General features: G+C 44.0%; 1 protein-coding gene across 17 annotated transcripts in view; it reads left to right on the top strand.

The window, feature by feature from the left end:
• LOC147114610 (focal adhesion kinase 1) overlaps nt 1-23,284 on the top strand; it is a 630,568-nt gene that overhangs the window by 401,058 nt on the left and 206,226 nt on the right. For all 17 annotated transcript variants that reach the window (XM_085992416.1, XM_085992424.1, XM_085992409.1 and 14 more), the window contains one exon: nt 8,886-8,938. In XM_085992416.1, coding sequence (XP_085848542.1) covers nt 8,886-8,938 — 53 coding nt within the window. The remainder of the gene's footprint in view (nt 1-8,885; nt 8,939-23,284) is intronic.

The following is a 23,284-nucleotide window of genomic DNA, read 5'->3' as shown; positions in this document are numbered from 1 at the left end:
GGTGCAGCGACTCCTGAAAGAGGGCATTATTGAGGGGAGCAGCAGCCCCTGGCGTGCCCAGGTGGTGGTAGTCAAGACCGGCGACAAAAATCGCCTGGTTATCGACTACAGCCAGACCATAAACAGATACACCCAGCTGGACGCATACCCCCTCCCCCGCATATCGGACATGGTCAATGAGATTGCACAATACCGCGTATTCTCGACCATCGACCTCAAGTCGGCCTACCACCAACTCCCCATCAGCCCGGAGGACAGCCAGTACACCGCCTTCGAGGCGAATGGCCGCCTCTACCAATTCCTTAGGGTCCCCTTTGGTGTCACCAACGGGGTCTCGGTTTTCCAACGGGAGATGGACCGGATGGTTGACCAGAACGGACTACAGGCCACTTTCCCCTATCTCGATAACGTCACCATCTGCGGCCGCAACCGGCAGGACCATGACGTGAATCTGGAGAAATTCCTCCGTACGGCCCAACGGCTGAACCTCACCTACAATAAGGAGAAATGCGTGTTTAACACAGCGCGCCTTGCCATCCTTGGCTGTGTAGTAGAGAACGGAGTCATCGGCCCCGACCCCGAAAGAATGCGCCCCCTCATGGAGCTACCCCTCCCCCACTGTCCAAAAGCACTTAGGAGAACCCTGGGGCTTTTCGCCTACTATGCCCAATGGGTACCCAATTATGCGGACAAAGCCAGACCCCTCCTGAAAACCACATCCTTCCCCCTCACGGAAGAGGCGTGCGCGGCCTTCTCCCTCATTAAGGGAGACATAGCCAAGGCCACAATGCACGCAGTGGATGAGTCAATCCCCTTCCAAGTGGAGAGCGATGCATCCGACTTCGCCCTAGCCGCTACCCTTAACCAGGAGGGTAGGCCGGTAGCCTTCTTCTCAAGGACCCTACAGGGCCCCGAGACCCGACACTCGTCGGTCGAGAAGGAAGCCCAGGCAATTGTGGAGGCAGTACGGCGCTGGAGGCACTACTTGGCAGGCAAACGATTTACCCTCCTCACCGACCAACGCTCGGTTGCCTTCATGTTTAATAACAAGCTGAGGGGCAAGATCAAGAACGACAAAATCTTGAGGTGGAGAATCGAGCTTTCCACCTATGATTATGAGATCTTGTACCGGCCCGGTAAACTGAACGACCCCCCTGATGCTCTTTCACGCATTACATGCGCCAGCGCGCAAAGTGATAGACTTCAGACCCTCCACAATGACCTCTGCCACCCCGGAGTCACCAGACTCTACCATTTCATTAAGGCCCGCAACCTGCCATACTCCATCGAGGAGGTCAGGACCATGACCAGGAACTGCCAGATCTGTGCTGAGTGCAAACCGCACTTCTATAAGCCGGACAGAGCAAGCCTGATCAAGGCCACCCGCCCCTTCGAGCGTCTGAGCATCGACTTCAAGGGGCCCCTACCGTCATCCGACCGTAATGTGTACTTCCTCAACATCGTTGATGAGTACTCCCGTTTCCCCTTTGCCTTCCCCTGCCCAGACATGACCAGTAACACGGTCATTAAATGCCTGAACAAACTCTTCGCCTTGTTCGGGTTCCCGAACTATATACATAGTGACCGGGGCGCCTCCTTCATGAGCGAGGAACTCCGTCAGTTCCTATTGGAGAGGGGTATTGCAGCAAGCAGGACCACCAGCTACAACCCCCGAGGGAACGGCCAGGTGGAAAGAGAGAACGCGACGGTATGGAAGGCCACCCTCTTAGCCTTAAAGTCTAAGGGCCTCCCAACCTCCCGCTGGCAAGAGGTCCTCCCGATTGCGCTGCACTCCATCCGGTCACTACTTTGCACTGCCATTAACACCACCCCCCATGCCCGAATGTTTGTCTTCCCCAGGAAGTCGACTACGGGAACCACCCTACCAACCTGGCTGACCTCTCCGGGACCCGTCTTGCTGCGAAAGCACGTGAGGGCCCATAAAACGGACCCCCTGGTCGAGAAGGTGAACCTCCTGCACGCCAACCCCCAGTACGCCTATGTGGCTTACCCAGACGGACGGGAGGACACTGTCTCCTTACGAGACCTCGCACCCTCACCCCCCCCTCCCAACCCCCCGAGTCCAGCCGAGGTAGACGGCATGCCGGAACCCCACGAGCCTTTGCCGACTACGCAGACACCAGCTTTAACACCGGATAATGTAACACCACCGCTGCGACGATCGGAGAGGCTAACGAAGCCTCCGGACAGACTGACATACCAGAGCTGGTAATACACTTCACCCCGCCGGACTCTAATCTAAACAAGGGGTGAATGTGGTAAACCACTGTTATAGTTATCACTGTATATTGTTCTCACTGTTCTCACTGTCACATCACTACACGAGGTCGCCTCTTGTCGCACTGTTATACCTGGGCTGACCACCTCCGACTCCGCCCATTACCTGCCCAGGTATAAAGGTAGCTGACTGGCTAGTATTCCTCCCTGTTGGATCGGATCACCCACGAGGGTGGGCTCTGTTATTTAGCCAATAAAAACCTTCAGTTACGTTCTTAACTCGTCGCCTTTTATTGGACTAATTGATAGGCATATCAGCTGGTCCAGTTAAGTTTCTGGTCAAGGGTGACCTCCCAGGATGTTGATGGTGGGGGATTCAGCGATGGTAATGCCGTTGAATGTCGAGGCGGTGGTTAGACGCTCGCTTGTTGGAGATAGTCATTGACTGGCTCTTCCGTGGTGTGAATGTTACCTGCCACTTATTAGCCCAAGCCTGAATGTCGTCCAGGTCTTGTTGCATGCGGGCATGGACTGCTTCATTATCTGAGGAGTTGTGAATGGCACCGAACACTATGCAGCCATCAGTGAACATCCCCATTTTTGACCTTATGATGGAGGGAAGGTCATTGATGAAGCAGCTGAAGATGGTTGGGCAGAGGACACTGCCCTGAGGAACTCTTGCAGCGATGTCCTGGGGCTGTGATGATTAACCTTCAACCACCACAACCATCTTCCTTTGTGCTAGGTATGATTCCAGCCAGTGGAGCGTTTTCCCCCCAATATCCCATTGACTTCAGTTTTACTAGGGCTCCTTGATGCACACTCGGTCAAATGCTGCCTTGACGTCAAGGGCAATCACTCTCACCTCACCTCTGGAATTCAGCTCCTTTGTCCATGTTCGGACCAAGGCTGTAATGAGGTCGGGAGCCGAGTGGTCCTTTTTTATTGATGGTCATTTTTCAACTAATGCCATCCATAGCAGATTAACTAGGCATTCATCTCATTGCTGTTTGTGGGGTCTTGTGTACAAATGGCTTCTATGTTTGCAGCAACAGTCATTATATTTGTAAAGTAATTAATTGAATCATATGGCACAGGAGGAGGCCGTTCGGCCTGTCGTGCCTGTGCTGGCTCTTGGAAAGAGCCATCCAATTTGTCCCACTCCACTGCTCTGTCCCCATAGCTCTGCAGTTTTTTTGTCCTAGCAACTAATTTCGGGCAGTAAAAAAATAGCTTTTGCCCTATTATCATAACCTTACTCAGTTGTTCTAGATGGTGGTGCACAGCACATTGTTATACTGCTAATATACTGAGGGCCACAGAATAGCACATATAATCACGCCAATTGGCAATGGATTGCATTTAAAAGTGGCACTGGAAGAGATGCCAGACCATTTTTTTGTTTGGATAGCCATATGTAAGTTTGCAGGATCCTATAAGAGGACTTCCACAAAGTCAAAGAGTGCGGGAAATCAGCTGAACTACTTCGGTTGAAATCTTTGAGCACCTGGTGACAGAGTGTTCAACACCTGATTATTTCGACTGAGCAGATCAGAATGTACCAGTGATTTCTAGGTGTGTGAGCACGTATTTCTAAGTAACTAGTGAGCACTGTACCGGTGCTTTCGACTGAAAAGTATACCAAGTAGATTGGTGGGAGGTGATGTGGAGGGGGTGTGGTTATGGAAATACAAAGTAGCAGCATGTTCCTTAAAAGAAGTTTGTCATTCCAGTTTATCTCTGCACAGTTCGGGATATCTTTTGACGATTTTCATCATTAGTAAACTTTTGTTGGCTTAAATGGGAGGTAACTCTAGAATATCATAGAATAGTACAGCACAAAAGGAGGCCATTTGGCCCACCGAGTCTGTACTTGCTCTTTCGAAGAGCAATCCAGCTACTCACATTCACTGACTCTTTCCCCAAGTGCGTGTAATTTTTTCTCCTTCAAGTATTTATCCAATTGTGTCGGAGCCACCAGGGGACTCTGATCTAATGTACATAATTATCTTTAACAAATTATTAGCTACAGAATGAATCTGTATCTTTGTTCATATTATTGCATGTACATAGCGCGGTCCCTTTAAGAATGAGACCAAACGCGATGACGTCATCGCGTTGATCACGTGATCCTCCAGCGGCGGGAAAACGTGACGACGTCATGACGTCAGGCTGGGGAGCCGCCCTAGCCGGTCCTCGTGGAGCCAGAAAAGAGTACAGACCTGTAATTTAGTTCTCCTGTGTTTTCGTGTTAAACTCTGTTGAATAGTATTAAACATCGTTTGTTTGATAGACCGACTTGACCTCAGTCCTTTAGTTAGGAATCTAGCCATTCCTACACAATTCCCTTTTTGAACGCTACTATTGAATCTGTTTCCACCAGCCTATCAGGCAGTGCATTCCAAATCATCATAACTCGCTGCCTAAAAAAAATCCTCATGTCGCCTGTGGTTCTTTTGCCAATCACCTTAAATCTGTGCCCTCTGGTTATTGACCCTTCAGCCACCAGAAACAGTTTCCCTTTATTTACTCTATCTAAACCCTTCATGATTTTAAACACCTCTATCAAATCTCTTGGCCTTCTCTGCTCTAAGGAGACCAACCCCAGCTTCTCCAGTCTATCCACATAACTGTAATCCCTCATCCCTGGAACCATTCTAGTAAATCTCTCTGTACCCTCTCCAAAGCCTGCACGTCCTTCCTAAAGTGTGGTGCCATGAATTGGACGCAATACGCCAGCTGGGGCCGAACTAGCATTTTATATAGGTTTATCATAACTTTTTGGCTTTTGTACTCGATGCCTCTGAAGCCCAGTGTCCCACATGCTTTATTAACTGTTTTGTTAACCTGTCCTGCCACCTTCAAAGATTTGAGCACAAACACCCCCAGGCCTCTCTGTTCTTGCACCCCCTTTAAAATTGTACCATTTAGCTTGTATTGTCTCTCTTCATTCTTTCTACCAAAATGTATCTTCTCATACTTTTCTGTGTCGAATTTCATCTGCCGTGTGTCTGCCATTTCATCAGCCTGTCTATGTCTATGTCCTCTTGAAGACTATTACTATCTTCCTCACTGTTTACCACACTTCCAGGTTTCGTGTCATCTGCAAATTTCAAAATTGTGGTCTGTACCCCCAAGTCAAAGTCAAATGTATATCACAAACAGCAATACTGAACCTTGGGGAACTCCACTGTATACCTCCCTCCAGACTGAAAAACAGCCATTCACCACAACTCTGTTTTCTGTCCCGTAGCCAGTTTTGTTTACATGCTGCTACTGCCTCTTTTATCCCATATATTACACTACAGTAGTTACTTTTCCTTTCTGTCTCTTTTTTTTCTCTCTCACTTGATCCAATCTTTCTTTCCCTCTCATTATACCACACTACAGTAGATATTACTGAGTACACCACCATAAAGTAGGCACTTGTCTTTTTAAAAATAAAATCCTACTTGGGGCTATGTATTCTGCAATTTTCAGCAGTTTTGGGTTAAGCAGACATGTTGGAGTAACATGGGGAAAGGGGATCCCCATGCAACATATGCACTCTAAAGTATTTCATATCGTTATTACTTTCTCCAGCGATAAATTGTTGGTTTAATGGTCCATCATTTGATGTCAACGTAACGGCGAGGCTAATAATGCTGCTGTTATTTATCTGCACCTGTTACAGCAACTTCAGGAAAGGGCCGACGAAAGGTCATCGACCTGAAACGTTAACTCTATTTCTCTCTTCACAGATGCTGCCTGACCTGCTCAGTGTCTCCAGCATTTTCTGTTTTTATTTCAGGGAAGGGCAGATGTGCGATTAAACGCGGAAATCCAAAAGTTGCTTTCCGATATGTGCCGCTGTCTGGCTCACCATTGAAATGCATTGAACAGCGAGATGTTGCTGTACTTGCATGGTAGATACAAAATAAACTCGCCTCAGAAAGATAGAGCTGGTCTGAAGTGACACAAGGAACCTGTTTTGGATTCATTTTCCGACCGTGCATATTTAATGAAGCCTGGATTAGCTGTCATAGATTCTTTTAACAATGTGCTAATAGTTAATTACTGCCAATGAATATCTTTGGCACTGGAAATTAACTATTATAAGTGCAGAGTCTCATTCCTTCAGGTTTTAATTGTTACTTGGCTATTTAAAAAATGTGAAATTTAAAGTTAAATTTTTTTTAAATTTTCCTTTCTGTCTCTCTCTCTTAATCCAATCTTTCTTAACCTCTCATCATTTCTCTTTCTGTACCTGATTTGACATTGAATTCACATATGCTAATTTATACTTCCTTCTCGGTCCTTGCGCTGTTTATTTCACAATCCTTCAATCTGATTGATTAAGGAGAGGCACAGTTGCTTGTCCTGTTCACTTCGGTCCCAGATTCCCCGTTTCCCTCGCTGTGGGTTTTTCAGCTCGCACTTGCTGCGCAAATATCATCATGATTAAACGGGAGAGGGCAAGTCTAACTAATGGCAGACACTAATACAAAAAGAAAATACTGCAGATGCTGGAAATCTGAAATAAAAACAGAAAATGCTGGGAATACTCCAGGTCAGGCAGCATCTGTGGAGAGAGAAACAAAGTTAACGGTTCAGGTCGACCTGAAACGTTAACTCTGTTTCTCTCTTCACAGATACTGCCTGACCTGCTGAGTATTTCCAGCATTTTCTGTTTTTATTATTAATAGCAGACACTGTTAGATTCACTGCTGCAGAAAATGATCGCCCATTGGCCTGGATTTTACCGGGGCGATCATAGCATATGGCGTAAGTGCTCAGAATGAACCCCGCAGGTGCTGGGTTACTGCATGCACTGCTCATGCGCGGAAACCCGCGACTTGCGACCTGTCAAGTTTCGCATAGATCCTTCACATCCGCTGCAAAAACACTTTCGCTGGCGCAGAGTTGGGCTATTTGCCCACTACTGCCCAGCGAATGCTCACGAAACCCTTGCGCCTGCTTTTGCCAGGCATAAGGGTTAAAATAAATGTTAAAATTAAATTTTTAAATGATTAGAAAATACACATGCATGGAAAATGAGTTTAGGTAAATTTTGGTCTGTTTTAAAATGTTTAAATGTATTTTTCAAAAAATTACATTTTTATTTTGAATGCTTAATTAAAGGGTCTTTTGATTAATTTTGAACATGTGATCATGTATTTTTATTTAAGTGGTGCGAATTCTTATTTATTTGGAGATTTCTACTCTAAGGGGATTCCGTATGTAACTGGAATCCCCAAAGGCATCATAGGAATCCCCCTTTTTTGATTGGTTGACCGGGCCCATGTGATCCCAGGGATGCTTGCGAACCGCATGTGCCCCTGGGATCCGTGGGCCTCTACGCAGTCCAAAACTCTGGAGACATCAGGTATGTTCGGATTTTTTTTCCGGTTCGAAAGCGTATTCTTGTACGCCTCCAACCGCAAATTCAGGGCCAATGTTTCTTTTCCTTACCTGCTCCTGCCCTACATCACTTGGTGCTGCTGTAAAGCAAACGTATAAACAGGACCGTGCTAAGATGGCGATGGTACTTGTCTGCAGAGCTGACGTCTCCTTTAACAGTTTTCTGTTTAATTTGGAAATTGAAAAAGTAATGATGTGGTGATAAGGATAACAGTTTACTGCATATTGCATGAGTTAAATTGTTGCTCTTTTAGTCCTGTTACAAGTTTATTAATGATACTCTGCCTTAAAATCCATGTTTAAAAGCAGGCCCATCAATTCAGTGATTTGGAGTTAGACTCCTTCAGTTTGGTTTAAAATGTCACCTATTTTTGTGTCTCACTCTTAAATTTAGAAGCATTTGCAGTTGGGCTCACTTTTGATCATCAGTCTCACTCCCAACATTACCCGACTTTGACTTCTATTTAAAAGAGCATACAGAAAAGCAACAACAACTTGCATTTATGCAGTGCCTTTAATGTAGGAAAACGTTCGAAGATGCTTCACGCAGATATGAGAATTAAAAAAAACAGGTGATCAAAAGCTTAGTCAAAGCGGTGGACTTTAGGAGGGTCTTTAAGGAAGAAAGGGAGATGGAGAGGCAGTGCGTTTAGGTGGTAATTTCAGAGTGGGACCTAGGCGGCTTATTACGATGATTGTACTTGTCATGTCGCTGCTTTTTTTTTGTCTCCCCTCTCAATGTACGCGTGCACCAACCAGTCACTTTTTATTCAGCACGAGAAATGTAGGAGACTGAATTATGCTTCCTATTTGGCTATCTATATTGCAGGGTCACCTTTTTGCCTGGTCACAGTGCAAGCTAATGATGCCCAGTCAGTAATTTTCTGTAGATTTTTCCCCTTGCATTTAGAAGATACATGATTGGGTCACAGTTTTGCATTCAGATGTAACACTTGCCTGCAGATCAGAAATTCAGTTTACAACATACCTGACACAAATGTGTTCAGCTTTAACTTAATTATGTTGAATTTCTGTGTTTGCTGTGGTACGCTTGATACATTCTCTCTTGATCCACCCTCCAAAACTTTCAGATGGTAGCTCCTATTCATAGCAATCTCCCTGTGCCAGAAAGGGAATGGTACGACCCTGCTAATTATTGTAGGCAACCATTGGGTGGAAGGAATGAATTCCTAGTAGACATTGCAGAAAATGTATAACGTTCATCATCTCTCGCATTCATTTTTCAGGTTGTCAAACAGCGAAAAGCAGGGATTGAGGACTCGGACCGTCTCCGTCTCAGGTAGGACTTTCTGGGGGTTAGGAAAATGCGTTTACTTTCTAAAACATTAAATTTAGTGGGAAACAGTGACCTGTGTAGAGGGAGAAATTGTATATTTTTCCTTCAAATGTTTCTGAATTGTTTAAGTTGATCTTTTGTATTTTTGTACTTGAGGATTTGCAGAGCCAGGAGAACATTAGTTCCAGATCTTAATTGTTTTTGCTGCTTAAATAAAATAGGTTCTTTATTCTGCTGTTTGGAATACTCACTTAAGTGGTTTAGTATTATGCATTTAAAAATTCTCAACTTAATAATAACCAAACATTCATTCACTATTAACTATAATTTACCACTTTTAATTGCCAATCCATTGATGACAATATTATGGTAACTCTTTCACAAATTGTAAAAGGCCCATTAAGTTTACGATGGTCTTTCACATGAATAAAGTAATTCTCAGTGCATCACCAATGGTATATTGTGCTTATTTTAAATACATCCTTGATGATTTTGTGTGATGTCAACTCCTAAGTGATAATCAACTGCAGTTATCTTTATTTTTCTTGGAATTATCATATTTATGGAATGTGGGGGCTACTGAGTGACCATAGAGTAATAAATTGAAAAGCACATCAAAAATGTTTGGCAATGAGAAAATCAGGACTTGTGACCTGCAGTGTGTGAAAATGAGTTAATTCTGATATATTAGGAGGATCTCATTATACAATGTTATACTTGATACATAAGTATAACGTTTTAATAACTGAAAAGTAACAATAATTGGTTATTTTTAAGTTTGCCAAAAGTTGCACGTTGGTACTCATTTCACCAGCTATTTTTGCAAATAAGGAAAATGGAAAGTACAACTCTAACTTCATCTACTCTTGTGAAATTGTTGCAACATTTAATTCTGCTTCATTTGGGGCTTAACAGAATTGCAGAATGCATACCCATGTAATTATGATGTGGCAAATGGCATTGATCATAATTGAACTAGTTGCTATGCAGTGACTAAGTTGTCACAAAGGCTGGAGTCAATAAGCCACAGGCCATATTAGCTCTGTTAAATAGCAATCAACATAAAAAGTATTCTTTCTGAATGTCACAGGGCTCCATCTTACTTTCAGGTCGATCACAGATGAATGTTAAATGCCAGGCTACTGAGGACAAATAGAAGTTTATTGAAATTTCAGTCAAAGCACAGAGTGAGCTGTGTGTTGTGACCTCAGTGTTAAAATGATGATGAGGCCGAGTATTGGATGTGAAAGAGCTTCTTGTGTAGGAATTGCTTTCAGCTTTCTGTCATCGGAGTTCCACAGGAGTAGGTACTCTGCTTCACTGACTCAACTGCTCTTGAGCCCGTGTCAAGCTAAGGCAAAATATAATTTCCAAAGCTTAATAGCATTGATCAGTTTATCAATGCCGTACATCTCACCAATAGTTACTGCAGTCTTAGAGCATTAAGTACTCAAAATAGCATCTTAAACTCTATTTAACAATTTTTAGTAACATTTTACTTCAGATTGCCCTGGAAGGTTTTTGCCTTTACATAGCCTCCATCAAATTTGAAGATCAGATGAGTGAGATACAAGCTGTCAACAGTTGCAGCATTGGTGTGACCGGTTGAATCAAGAGCAGATGTGATTAATACTTTGATCACGTACTGTTGATTGGTTTTCCTTCTTTGAAATGTTTTTTTTTAAAGTTCAATAGATACTGACTATTCGACCCATCCGAGCGCAAAGAAAACTCAACAATTGTTGATCATTCACATGTTGGGCCGCCTTTAGCAATTTTTACAGTTCTGTGGCGTTATGAGCAACTAGCCACCACATTACCAATGTGGCTTTATATTATCATAGAATCGTAGAATCATACAGCACAGAAAGAGGCCATTATGCCTGTGCCGGCTCTTTGTAAGAACTATCCAATTCGTCCCGCTCCCCTGTTCTTTCCCCATAGACTTGTCATTTTTTCCCCTTCAAGTATTTATCAAATTCCCTTTTGAAAGTTACTGCTGAATCTGCTTCCAGCATCCTTTCAGGCAATGCATTCCAGATCATAACTGGTGTTTAAAAAAAATCTTCTCGTATCCCTCCTGGCTTTTTTGCCAATGACCTTAAACCTGTGGCCTCTGGTTACTGACCCTCATGCCAGTGGAAATCGTTTCTCCCTATTTACTCTATCAAAATGCCTCTTAACTTTGAACACCTCTATTAAATCTCACCTTAACCTTCTCTGCTCTAAGGAGAACAACCCCAGCTTCTCTAGTCTCCACATAACTGAAATCTCTCATCCCTGGTACCATTCTAGTAAATCTCCTTTGCACCCTCTCCCAGGCCTTGACATCCTTCCTAAAGTGTGATGCTCAGAATTAGACACAATACTCCAGCTGAGGCGTAACCAGTGCTTTATAAAGGTTTACCATAACTTCCATACATTTATGATCTCTGCCTCTATAAAGCCAAGGATCCAGTATGGTTTTTAACAGCCTTATCCAATTGTCTTGCCACCTTCAAAGTTGTACGTCTGTTATATATTCAAAATGGTGAGGGGTTTAACATTCTATTGATATTGCACTTGTTGGTGGTGCTTTGAGCACAATGTTATGCTACCTAACATTACATGACTGTCCATCAACTGAACTGAAGCCCTTTATGTAAATTCTTATGGCATTACTTAACATTCGCCACAGGATGGCACTGTAGTGGTGCACTTCCCGGAGTAAAACTGACATCTTGCTACAGGTAAGTAAAGGCAAGTCCGTCATATTCACATAGGGCTCCACAGAAATCCATGTTTTAGTGTTCCCTTCACTCCTGTTTGTGCCAGGTAGCATGGGTTCAGCTTCTGGAGTTCACTCTGTTGCCAGTTCATTCTTTTCAATGGCGGTGTTGCTGCTGTGCCTGTCTTCCCTCAGCATTTGTTAAATGCCTGCCACTGCTTAGCTGCCCTCACTGAATCATTCGGACATCTTGTTGTTCTTGCAGTGTTGCTGCCTTGTCACTCGCCTGTCTGGCTGTCTTGTTCTTCCAGTACTGCAGCTCAGTTGCTTGTTACTACCATCGCAATTAGACTTGGGATAACCAGATAAAGTTGATTTTCAGTGGTGCTTCGGCCTCTACCCAGAAACGTCCTCTAGATGGCCATTTAGTTAGTTAATTTTCCCCAACACAGCCCTGACCTTGAGTAAATGTAATTTTCCCCACAGAAGGCTCCTAAGGTGCAATTGGGAGCCTGATTAGAAATTAGTATGACCGGTTGAATCAAGAGCAGATGTGATTAATACAAGTAGACTATCCTTTATCCGCACTTCCGAAAACCTCTAAAAACCGAAAGTTTTTTCGTGGAGCGTAAGTCGTGCGCACAAGATGACCCGAGTGGCGCCAAACATGACAGGAGTGGTCCGGGAGCTCTGCCTTTCCCTGTGACCAGGGCAGAGGGTCACCGAGTTCCCTCCTGGGTAGGAGATTGCAGGCCGAGCCGGGCAGTGTGAAGGAGGTACCGGGAGAGTGAACCCAACAATACAGCGGCCCGTCCGATAGCTGCAGCGGTCCGTCCGATAGTCTTTTCTTCTTTCCCCCCCCCCCCCCCGACCTGATTTGTGGGCCAGCTTAGTGTAGGAGTCAGCCGATATCCGGCTTTCCCACAACTGGCGGCGGCAGTCGAGCCCCAGACCCCTGCTAAGTCAAGGAATTCAGATACGGAGCAGGGGGAGCCGGAAACCTCGATCTAACGGCAGAAATCAGCAGCCGTTTTGTTAGGTTTTTTTTCTTCCCCTAACATTTTTTTAAACAGTCAGGCTGTGGAAAGAGTCTCTGTAGCTTAGCAACAGCTTCAGAGACACTTCCAAGGCAGGGCCTGAGTGTTTACAAGCTGTTGCTAAGCAACAGTGTTTGTTGTCAGATACGGAGATGAAAACCTTCTGAAATCCGAAAACCGAAACACAGCTGGTCCCAAGGTTTTCGGATAAAGGATAGTCTACCTGTACTTTGATTGGTTTTCCTTCTTTGAAATGTTTTTTTTAAAAAAGCTCAACAGATACTGACTATTCGACCCATCCGAGCGCAAAGAAAACTCAACAATTGTTGATCATTCACAGGTTGTGTTTGCTAGCGCTCTGGGGGAGGGTTTAAACTAAAATGGCAGGGGGTTGGGAACCTGAGCAAGGGGACAGAGGAAAGGAAACGAGGATAAAAGCAAAAGATAGGAAGGAGAAAAAGAAAAGTGGCAGTCAGAGAAATCCACTGTTTAAATCAAACATGGCCACAGTAAATAATAATTCGAATAGGTGTAAGAGCGTTAAAAAAACAAGCCTGAAGGCTTTGTGTCTTAATGCGAGGAGCATTCGTAATAAGTTGGATGAATTAGCTGCGCAAGTAGAAGTAAACAAATATGATTTGATTGGGATTATGGAAACATGGCTCCAGGGCGGCCAAGACTGGGAACTCAACATCCAGGGGTATTCAATATTCAGGAAAGATAGGCAAAAAGGAAAGGGAGGTGGGGTAGCATTGCTGGTTAAAGAAGGGATTAACACAATTGTAAGGAAGGATATTAGCTCTGATGATGTGGAATCTGTATGGGTAGAACTGAGAAATACCAAGGGGCAGAAAAGGTTAGTGGGAGTGGTATATACACCTCCAAACAGTAATGCGGAGGTTGGGGACGGCATTAAAAGGAAATTAGAGAAGCGTGCAATAAGGGCACAGCAGTCATCATGGGTGACTTTAATCTACATATAGATGGGGCTAACCAAATTAGTAACAATACTGTGGAGGAGGAATTCCTGGAGTGTTTAGGGGATGGTTTGCTTGACCAATATGTCGAGGAACCAACCAGAGATCAGGCCATCTTAGACTGGGTATTATGTAACGAGAAAGGGTTAATTAGCAATCTTGTTGTACGAGGCCCCTTGGGTCGGAGCGATCATAATATGATCGAATTCTTCATTAAGATGGAGAATGAAGTAGTTGACTCAGATTAGGGTCCTAAATTTAAATAAAGGAAACTACGATGGTCTGAGGCGCGAGTTGGGTAGGATTGATTGGGGAATGTCACTCAAAGGGTTGACGGTGGATAGGCAATGGCAAACATTCAAAGACCGCATGGATGAACTACAGAATTTGTTCATCCCAGTTTGGCATAAAAATAAAACAAAAAAGGTGACTCAACCGTGGCTAACGAGGGAAATTAGGGATAGCATAAGATCCAAGGAGAGGACATATAAATTGGCCAGAAAAAGCAGTACACCTGAGGATTGGGAGCAGTTTAGGATTCAACAAAGGAGGAAAAATGGATTAATTAAGAAAGGGAAAATAGAATATGAGAGTAAGCTTTCAGGAACATAAAAACTGACTGTAAAAGCTTCTATAGATATGTGAAGAGAAAAAGATTGGTGAAGTCAAGCGTAGGTTCCTTGCAGTCAGAATCAGGGGAATTTATAATGGGGAACAAAGAAATGGCAGACCAATTAAATACATATTTTGGTTCTGTCTTCACAAAGGAGGACACAAATAACCTCCCAGAGATGTCGGGGAACATAGGGTCTGATGAAAGGGAGGAACTGAAATAAATCAGTATTTGTAGGGAAATGGTGTTAGGGAAATTGATGGGATTGAAGGCCGATAAATCCCTAGGGCCTGATAGTCTACATCCTAAGGTACTTAAGGAAGTGGCCCTAGAAATAGTTGATGCTTTGCTGATCATCTTCCAGCATTCGATGGAATCTGGAACAGTACCCATGGATTGGAGGGTAGCTAATGTTACCCCACTATTCAAAAAAGGTGGTAGAGAGAAAACAGGGAATTACAGACCGGTAAGCCTGACATCGGTAGTGGGGAAAATGCTAGAGTCCATTATAAAAGATGTAATAGCAGAGCACTTGGAAAACAGTGACAGGATCGGACCAAGTCAACATGGATTTACAAAAGGTAAATCGTGCTTGACTAATTTACTGGAATTTTTTGAGGATGTAACTGGTAAAATAGATAAAGGAGAACCAGTGGATGTGGTGTATTTGGACTTTCAGAAGGCTTTTGATAAGGTCCCGCATAAGAGATTAGCGTGTAAAGTTAAGGCACATGGGATTGGGGGCAAGGTATTGACTTGGATAGAGAACTGGTTAGCAGACAGAAAGCAAAGAGTTGGAATAAACGGGTCTTTTTCCGGGTGGCAAGCAGTGATTAGTGGGGTACCGCAAGGATCAGTCCTTGGGCCCCAGCTATTCACAATATATATTAATGATCTAGACAAGGGAACTAGATATAATATCTCCAAATTTGCAGGCGACACAAAGCTGGGTGGGCGTGTGTGCTGTGAGGAGGATGCGGAGAAACTCCAGGACGATTTGGACAGGTTGGGTGATTGGGCAAAAGCATGGCAGATACAATATAACGTGGATAAATGCGAGGTTATCCACTTTGGTGGCAAAAACAGGAAGGCAGATTATTATCTGAATGGCAATAGATTGGGAGAAGGGGAAGTGCATCGAGACCTGGGTGTCCTTGTGCACCAGTCGCTGAAGGTGAGCATGCAGGTGCAGCAGGCGGTTAAGAAGGCAAATGGCATGTTGGCCTTCGTAGCGAGAGAGTTCGAGTACAGGAACAAGGATGTCTTGCTGCAGTTGTAGAGGGCCTTGGTGACACCACAGCTTGAGTATTGTGTGCAGTTTTGGTCACCTTATCTGAGGAAGCATGTTCTTGCCATGGAAGGAGTTCAGCGAAGATTCACCAGGCTGATACCTGGGATGGCAGGAATGACGTTTGAGGAGAGATTGGGTCGATTGGGCTTATACTCGCTGGAGTTTAGAAGAATGAGAGGGGATCTCATTGAAACTTATAAAATTCTGACAGGACTGGACAGACTAGATGCAGGAAGGATGTTCCCGATGGTTGGGGAGACCAGAACCAGGGGTCACAGTCTAAAGATAAGGGGTAGGCCATTTAGGACAGAAATGAGGAGGAATTTCTTCACCCAGAGAGTGGTGAACCTGTGGAATTCTCTACCACAGAAGGCAGTAAAGGCCAATACATTAAATATATTCAAGAAGGAGTTGGATATATTTCTTAAGGCTAAAGGGATCAAGGGGTATGGGGAGAAAGCAGTGACCGGGTACTGAATTTGGATGATCATCCATGATCGCATTGAATGGCGGAGCAGGCTCGAGGGGCCGAATGGCCTACTCCTGCTCCTATCTTCTATGTTTCTATGTAACTTGTGCTGCACATGACTTTCCCAGGGGTCGGGAAACCTGGCATTGAACCTGCCAGCTCCCCAAGGTAAGTGGCTCTCTCGGCACTCCTTGTGGACCAAGAGGAGCAGGAATGCGCCCCCCCCCCCCCCCCCCCCAGTCCCTAAAGGATGGCTTTGGCCTCTCCCAGCCCCCCACAACTAAGGCCTCCTGTTGCTAGTGAGCTTTCCTGCCTTCCGGCCAGGCTGGCCAACTGGCTGGCCAACAGACGGGAGGTGGAATTTATGCAAATGAGGCCCTGTTGTCAAGATCAGCATGACCTCCACGTCCCTGGGATTGCCGGGCTCTTCACTTGTTTTCGGCTCCCTGCCTCCTCATAAATATCGGGGCCATGGTTTCAATCCAATAGCTGTTCCTGGAGAGTGCAGATATTTAGTGAGGGTAGGACCTGACTGAGATGTGCTGCCTCCAAACCCCAGTGGTTAAATTGTCTGGCAACACTCACTGCCAGGGCTCACACACGAAGAATGGCCACTCGAGGGAGTTGCTAGATTTCTGGCACATCCATGCTACTGTACCCCAGCATGAATCTGTATTTTCAGGATCAGGGTAGAAAATTGGATGATTTGTTTTATTCTGTTCAGTAAATTCTGAGTGATGTTTCTGCAATCATTCAAAAAGTATTCTGGATCTGAAAATCCTGGAGCTTTGCTGTGCCACTGGAAATGCAGTAGGACGGGACTTCTACCCACCAGTCTTCCCTGACCCTGTCCCAAATGAATTACAACTTAAATGTTGGGTTTTTAAAGCAAAGTGTATTCCGCAAATACATTTTTTTTTTTTAGAAACACCGGGTCGAAAGGTGATTACCGTGCAACTAAATTGTTTCCCCAGCGGCCAAAGAGAAAATGCAATTTGTTAGCCCCTCTCAGTAATTGATAAACACTTCACATCCATCATGTTGGGCAGTCTCTGGTTCTGGGTGCCTGGCAGGGGTTGTGTGGCATAGATCCTCTCCATTGGTTGTGAAAATAGGGATAGAAATACAAACTGACGAAAGCTGTTAGGGCAGTCTTTCACAGACTCAGAAGGTTAGGAAGTGTGAGGGTAATTAGAAGATATTTTGTTAGGAATGCAACTGAACCACTGGTACTAGGGAAGAGTAGTGTGTTCATTATTTTGTATTATTATGCAAAGTCAAAATACTACAGGTGGAATTAAGTGAGCTTAATCATAATTGTTGCTCTGAATGTTCGCTTGCTGTGAGTTTAAGCAGCTTAACGGTTTGTATTTGGCCTCATCAAATACGCAAAAGTGCCTGTTTTCTGTAACTTGCATCATCAGTATCGTTCCGTAGTACAAGGGGAGACGTGAAATGATGGTGGTTCGAAGGAAATCAGTGTTATCAGTTATTATAACAGCCACCAAATCAGAACATTTCAAAATAGTTTTCTTGTCTGGACAGGCACACTTTATACTGAAAGGATTCTCCTAAGCTTCATTATCCCCAACAAAGTATGCTTTTTAACTTTCCCAATTAAATTACACATACACAGCATTGTAATATTCTACAGAATTGTAAACGTTCAGAAATTAATTACCAATTTTTGCTGAGAAACTTTCATTTCCCTCTAAGATTTCAGTAGCATTAAAATAATTTCCCAGACTTCAGAGGCATACTGATGACTTTTTTAATTCATATTCTGTTAGCAAGGATTACTGGTATCCAATCAGCCAGGTTAACAGTACAGTGGTCTCAGCACCACTGAGCTGGGAGGAGATGACAATCAGCCTGGTTCTGCTCCTTTCAGTAATGTTTACCTTCTGTGTTTCTTGATGTACCTTGGGTGACTTTCTATAAAGAACATACCTAATAAGATCTTACTTAAAAGCCAATTGGTAAAGTTTGCATTTGACTAATTGAGTTTATTACTTCATTCTAATAGCCATCATTAATTAATCAAGTAGTAATTTTGTGGAATTATTAGCTGCTTTTTCATTTCTTCATCAGAATGCAGTACATCACTGTTCAGTTACTTACCCGTAATGCCCCTTCAAAAGCCATCGTGAAAACCTGTGAATCTTAAGGAGAGAATAACAATGTGTAAAAATATTAAATCAGGTTTTTAAAAAGGTATTCATTTGTTAATTATTTTGCAGTGCTAGTAACTGCAAATATATATTTAGAATAAAACAATTTGATTGTTTTACTCTAAATTCCCTAGACATTCCAGAGTAATTGAATTAGTTGGATCATTTAATCTAGTAAATAATATGTATTAGTTGATTCTGCTTAAAGAGGAAGGAAAGTCTTGGAGATACCTTTTGTTCAAAGAAACCCAAGTGTCTATTTAAATCTTTTTGAACAAAATTACTGCATGACACTTTTACAAGATGCAGCATATTTTCCCAGCATTGGACTGCTCGCAGATCAGTCCAGAGTCCTAGCTTCCAGTAAATGGGAGACGTTCTAGAAAGCCTTTGCCTTCCACCATTCACCATGATGCACAGAAGTGCACGGGAGAAAAGAAGAGTTTAAATAATTGGCCTCCTATCCCATTTGGATAATCATAATTTAATAAGACAAAGTCAGCATGGTTTTATGAAGGGGAAGTCATGTTTGACAAATTTGCTGGAGTTCTTTGAGGAAGTAACATATAGGGTGGATAAAGGTGAACCAGTGGACGTAGTGTATTTAGACTTCCAAAAGGCATTTGACAAGGTGCCACACAAAAGATTATTGCTTAAGATAAAAAATCACAGGATTGGGGGTAATATTCTGGCATGGATAGAGGATTGGCTATCTAACAGAAGGCAGAGAGTTGGGATAAATGGTTCATATTCAGACTGGCAATCAGTAACCAGTGGTGTTCCGCAGGGGTCAGTGCTGGGTCCCCAACTCTTTACAATCTATATTAACGATTTGGAGGAGGGGACCGAGTGTAACACATCAAAGTTTGCAGATGATACTAAGATGGGAGGGAAAGTAGTGAGTGAGGAGGACATAAAAAACCTGCAAGGGGACATAGACAGGCTAAGTAAGTGGGCAGAGATTTGGCAGATGGAATACAATACTGGAAAGTGTGAGGTTATGCACTTTGGCAGGAAAAATCGTAGAGCAAGTTATTATCTTAATGGCAAGAAACTTGAAAGTACTGAAGTACAAAGGGATCTGGGGGTCCTGGTGCACGAAACTCAAAAGGTTAGTATGCAGGTGCAGCAAGTGATTAAGAAGGCCAATGGAATGTTGGCTTTCATTGCTAGGGGGATAGAATATAAAAATAGGGAGGTATTGCTTCAGTTGTACAAAGTATTGGTGAGACCGCACCTGGAATACTGCATACAGTTTTGGTGTCCATACTTAAGAAAGGACATACTTGCTCTCGAGTCAGTACAAAGAAGGTTCACTCGGTTAATCCCGGGGATGAGGGGATGGACATATGAGGAGAGGTTGAGTAGATTGGGACTCTACTCATTGGAGTTCAGAAGAATGAGAGGCGATCTTATTGAAACATATAAGATTGTGAAGGGGTTGGATCGGGTGGATGCGGGGAGGATGTTCCCGATGATGGGTGAAACTAGAACTAGGGGGCATAGTCTTAGAATAAGGGGCTGCTCTTTCAAAACTGAGATGAGGAGGAACTACTTCATTCAGAGGGTGGTAGGTCCATGGAATATGCTGCCCCAAAAAGCTGTAGAAGCTACATCATTACATAAATTTAAAACAGAAATAGACAGTTTCCTAGAAGTAAAGGGAAATAAGGGTTACGGGGAGCGGGCAGGAATTTGGACATGAGTCTAGGTTCGGATAGGTCATGGCCCTGTGGGTAGCGGAGCGGGCCCAGGGGCCGTGTAGCCTGATCCTGCTCCTGTTTCCGTGTGTCTAATGCTGTTCGATTCAGGAGATAGTCCTGTCATAGTGGATTGGCGGTTAGGATCAGATCAGCCATGATCTTATTGAATGGCGGAGCAGGCTCGAGGGGCCAATTGGCCTACTCCTGCTCCTATTTCTTATGTTCTTATGTTCTCCTTTGGTTAAGACATTTGACTTGTATATTAAACATCAATAAATATGTTTTTATAAATATATACATTTTTATAAATTAGACATTGAACAAAAAGTATTCCCATCGTCTGAAACCTGTTGTATTCGCTCCCACTACACTTTCACCCATATTCCACATTTTACCACCTTTATTATGCAGTCATTTTCTGTATAATATGTTCCAGAGCCTCTTGTGTATTACTGCAAATTGAGCAATAACCATATGAAGCACTTAGAATTAACAAAGTATTCCATTACAGTTAAATGTGTGTGTGAAAGTATGCAACGTAAACTTTTATTCCGTTGCAAACTTGTGATGAGTGAATATGAAGAGAATAAAATATGAAAATCCTGTTTCTGGGTACAAATGTTTTACAGATATTTTGATAATTTGCAGTATTTCATAACTTTTGTTAATTATACCTGTGTTGACTTGGATTTTAGACCAGTTGTAATTCTCAGTATTTTCAAATGTGTGTGTCGTGTATTTTAAAGGATAATGTCCTTGAAGATTTTTTTTTAATGGGGCAAGAGGCTGGGAGTCAACCACGACAATTAAAGATAAATGCACTTTTGTCTAATATATGAACAGGAGTAGGCCATGTTTGATAAAGTGCCACATAATAGGCTTGCCAGCAAAGTTGAAATCAATGGAATAAAAGGGACAGTGGCAGCATAGATACGAAATTGGCTAAGTGACAGGAAACAGAGAGTAGTGGTCAACGGTTGTTTTTCAGACAGTGGTGTTCCCCAGGGGTCGGTACTAGGACCACAGCTTTTCTATTAATGACTTGGACTTGGGTGTACATGGCACAATTTCAAAATTTGCAGATGACACAAAACTTGGAAGTATAGTGAACAGTGAGAAAGATAGGATAGACTTCAAGAGGACATAGACAGGCTGGTGGAATGGGTGGACACGTGGCAGATGAAATTTAATGCAGAAAAGTGTGAAGTGATACATTTTGGAAGGAAGAATGAGAAGAGGCAATATAAACTAAAGGGTACAATTCTAAAGGAGGTATATGAACAGAGACACCTGGGGCTGTATGTGCACAAATTGTTGAAGGTGGCAGGGCAGGTTGAGATAGTGGTTAAAAAAGTATACGGGATCCTAGGCTTCATAAATAGAGGCATAGAGTACAAAAGCAAGGAAGTTATGATGAACCTTTATAAAACACTGGTCCGACCTCAACTGGAGTATTGTTTCCAATTCTGGGCACCGCACTTTAGAAACGATGGGGGCGATTTTCCCACTGGAGGCGAGATGGAGGCGGGTTTCGGTTTGGGTGAGTTTGAAACCCGCCTTCACTGATAGTTTTCAAAAAAAATTGAGATTTTCCCATGATTGGCCACTTGATTTCAGAGGTGTGGGATGCCCTTGGTCAATTAGTGTTTTGGGACTGAACCCCGCCTCTGTTGACAGCACTTTTCCAGCCTGATTTTCTGGCTTCTTGCTCCCTTGGCTCATTCCACAGCATTTCTGCCTATGCTGCACCACCTGCAACATATTTTGAGAAACCACTATGTCCAATTCCAAGGCAAGGGCCTCCCCAAGGCTCTCGGATGAGGCGTTGCAAATGTTGTTTGAGGGGGTGACAACTAGCCCTGGAGGTGCTTTTCCACTCATCTGGAAGGAAGAGGCCAAAGAAACATCTGTGGCTGCAGCTGGCAAGGGATATAACCTCCAGATCTGTGGGCAGGTTGGGAGAATGTTTGTGTATTGATGAAATGCCATCCCTGTTGGAAAGCATTAAAATGATTTGAAGCCAAAATGTTGCCGTTATGGCATCTGTTCTTTCGTCTTAGGCAGCTCCACATTGCGGGCTCCGCCACACTTGCGTTGTCAGGTTGGTGGGTGGCCTGAGTGAAAGGAGGCCAGAGAGTCATGTCCATTGTCAATGATGTCCTAGGATGGAGCCAAGGACATGTGCCAACTTGGGTAACCTATGCAAATCTGGCTAGGATAACTTCATCCCTTGCATCCCAGGCCGCCATGTCCTCGCGTGCTGCCGCTGGTCGATACACCGGCACGCTCTCCTCATCCTCCTCCTCCTCCTCCTCCTCCTCCTCAGCCTCCTCATCCTCATCTGAGGTCCATGCAGAAAGAAAACAAATGGTTCCCATGCTGCTTGTAGATACCTCCTTTGGGGAAGTGCTGCCGCACCTCCGACTTTGGAAGGCCTTCTAAAGTGCTCAGAGACCGTTTAAAGCCAAGGTCTGGCACCTGCAAGTAATCCTTGATCCCATAAACGATGTCTTGTTAGACCTGCAGCTGTGAGGAGGCCACCCACGAGTCAACCCGCCAGGTTTACCTGGCGTGGTTTAGGAGGTGCGTGGAGCACGGCGAAAACCTCAAGATCACGAGGGCCCCTCAAAATAGGCTTAGGGAGGCCCTTAACGAGCATTTAATGATCACAAGTATCGCTATGGCCAGCTGGAGGCGGGACCGAACACGCCCTCATTGAATCTGATTTTCCTGTCTTACCCGCCTCTTCCGTCAGCAGAAAATCGCCCCCGATGTGAAGGCCATAGAGAGTGTGCAGAAAAGATTTACGAGAATGATTCCAGGGATAAGGGACTTCAATTACGATAGACTGGAGAAGCTGGGGTTGTTCTCCTTAGAGCAGAGAAGGTTGAGAGGAGATTGATAGAGGTGTTCAAAATCATGATGGGTCTATACAGAGTAGAGAGAGAGAAACTGTTCCTGTTGGCATAAGGGTCGAGAACAAGAGGACACAGATTTAAGGTGATTGGCAGAAGAACAAAGGCGACATGAAAAACTTTTTTACTCAGCGAGTGGTTAGGATCTGGAATGCACTGCCTGAAAGGGTGGTGGAGGCATATTCAATCGTGGCTTTCAAAAGGAAATTGGATAAGTATTTGAAGGAACAACATTTGCAGGGCTATGGGGAAAGGGTGAGGGAGTGGGACCAGCTGAAGTGCACTTGTAGAGAGCCAGCATGGGCTCGACGGGCCGAATGGCCTCCTATGTGCTATAACCATTCTTTGATTCTATGACGTGACACTGTAAGGAAAGGAGTGAACAAAAAATGACTTGTGCACTTCTGCACAATTATGGGTGGTTGCTTACAGGTAAAAGGCAACCTTGAGTCTACAACTGTTGAAG

Source organism: Somniosus microcephalus, chromosome 7, assembly GCF_052327205.1.
Source record: "Somniosus microcephalus isolate GS21.2 chromosome 7, FLI_Smic_1.0, whole genome shotgun sequence".
In the NCBI taxonomy this organism is placed as follows: Eukaryota; Metazoa; Chordata; class Chondrichthyes; order Squaliformes; family Somniosidae; genus Somniosus; species Somniosus microcephalus.
The sequence above is the reverse complement of the archived record's forward strand: the minus strand, read 5'-3'. Positions and strand labels throughout refer to the sequence as shown.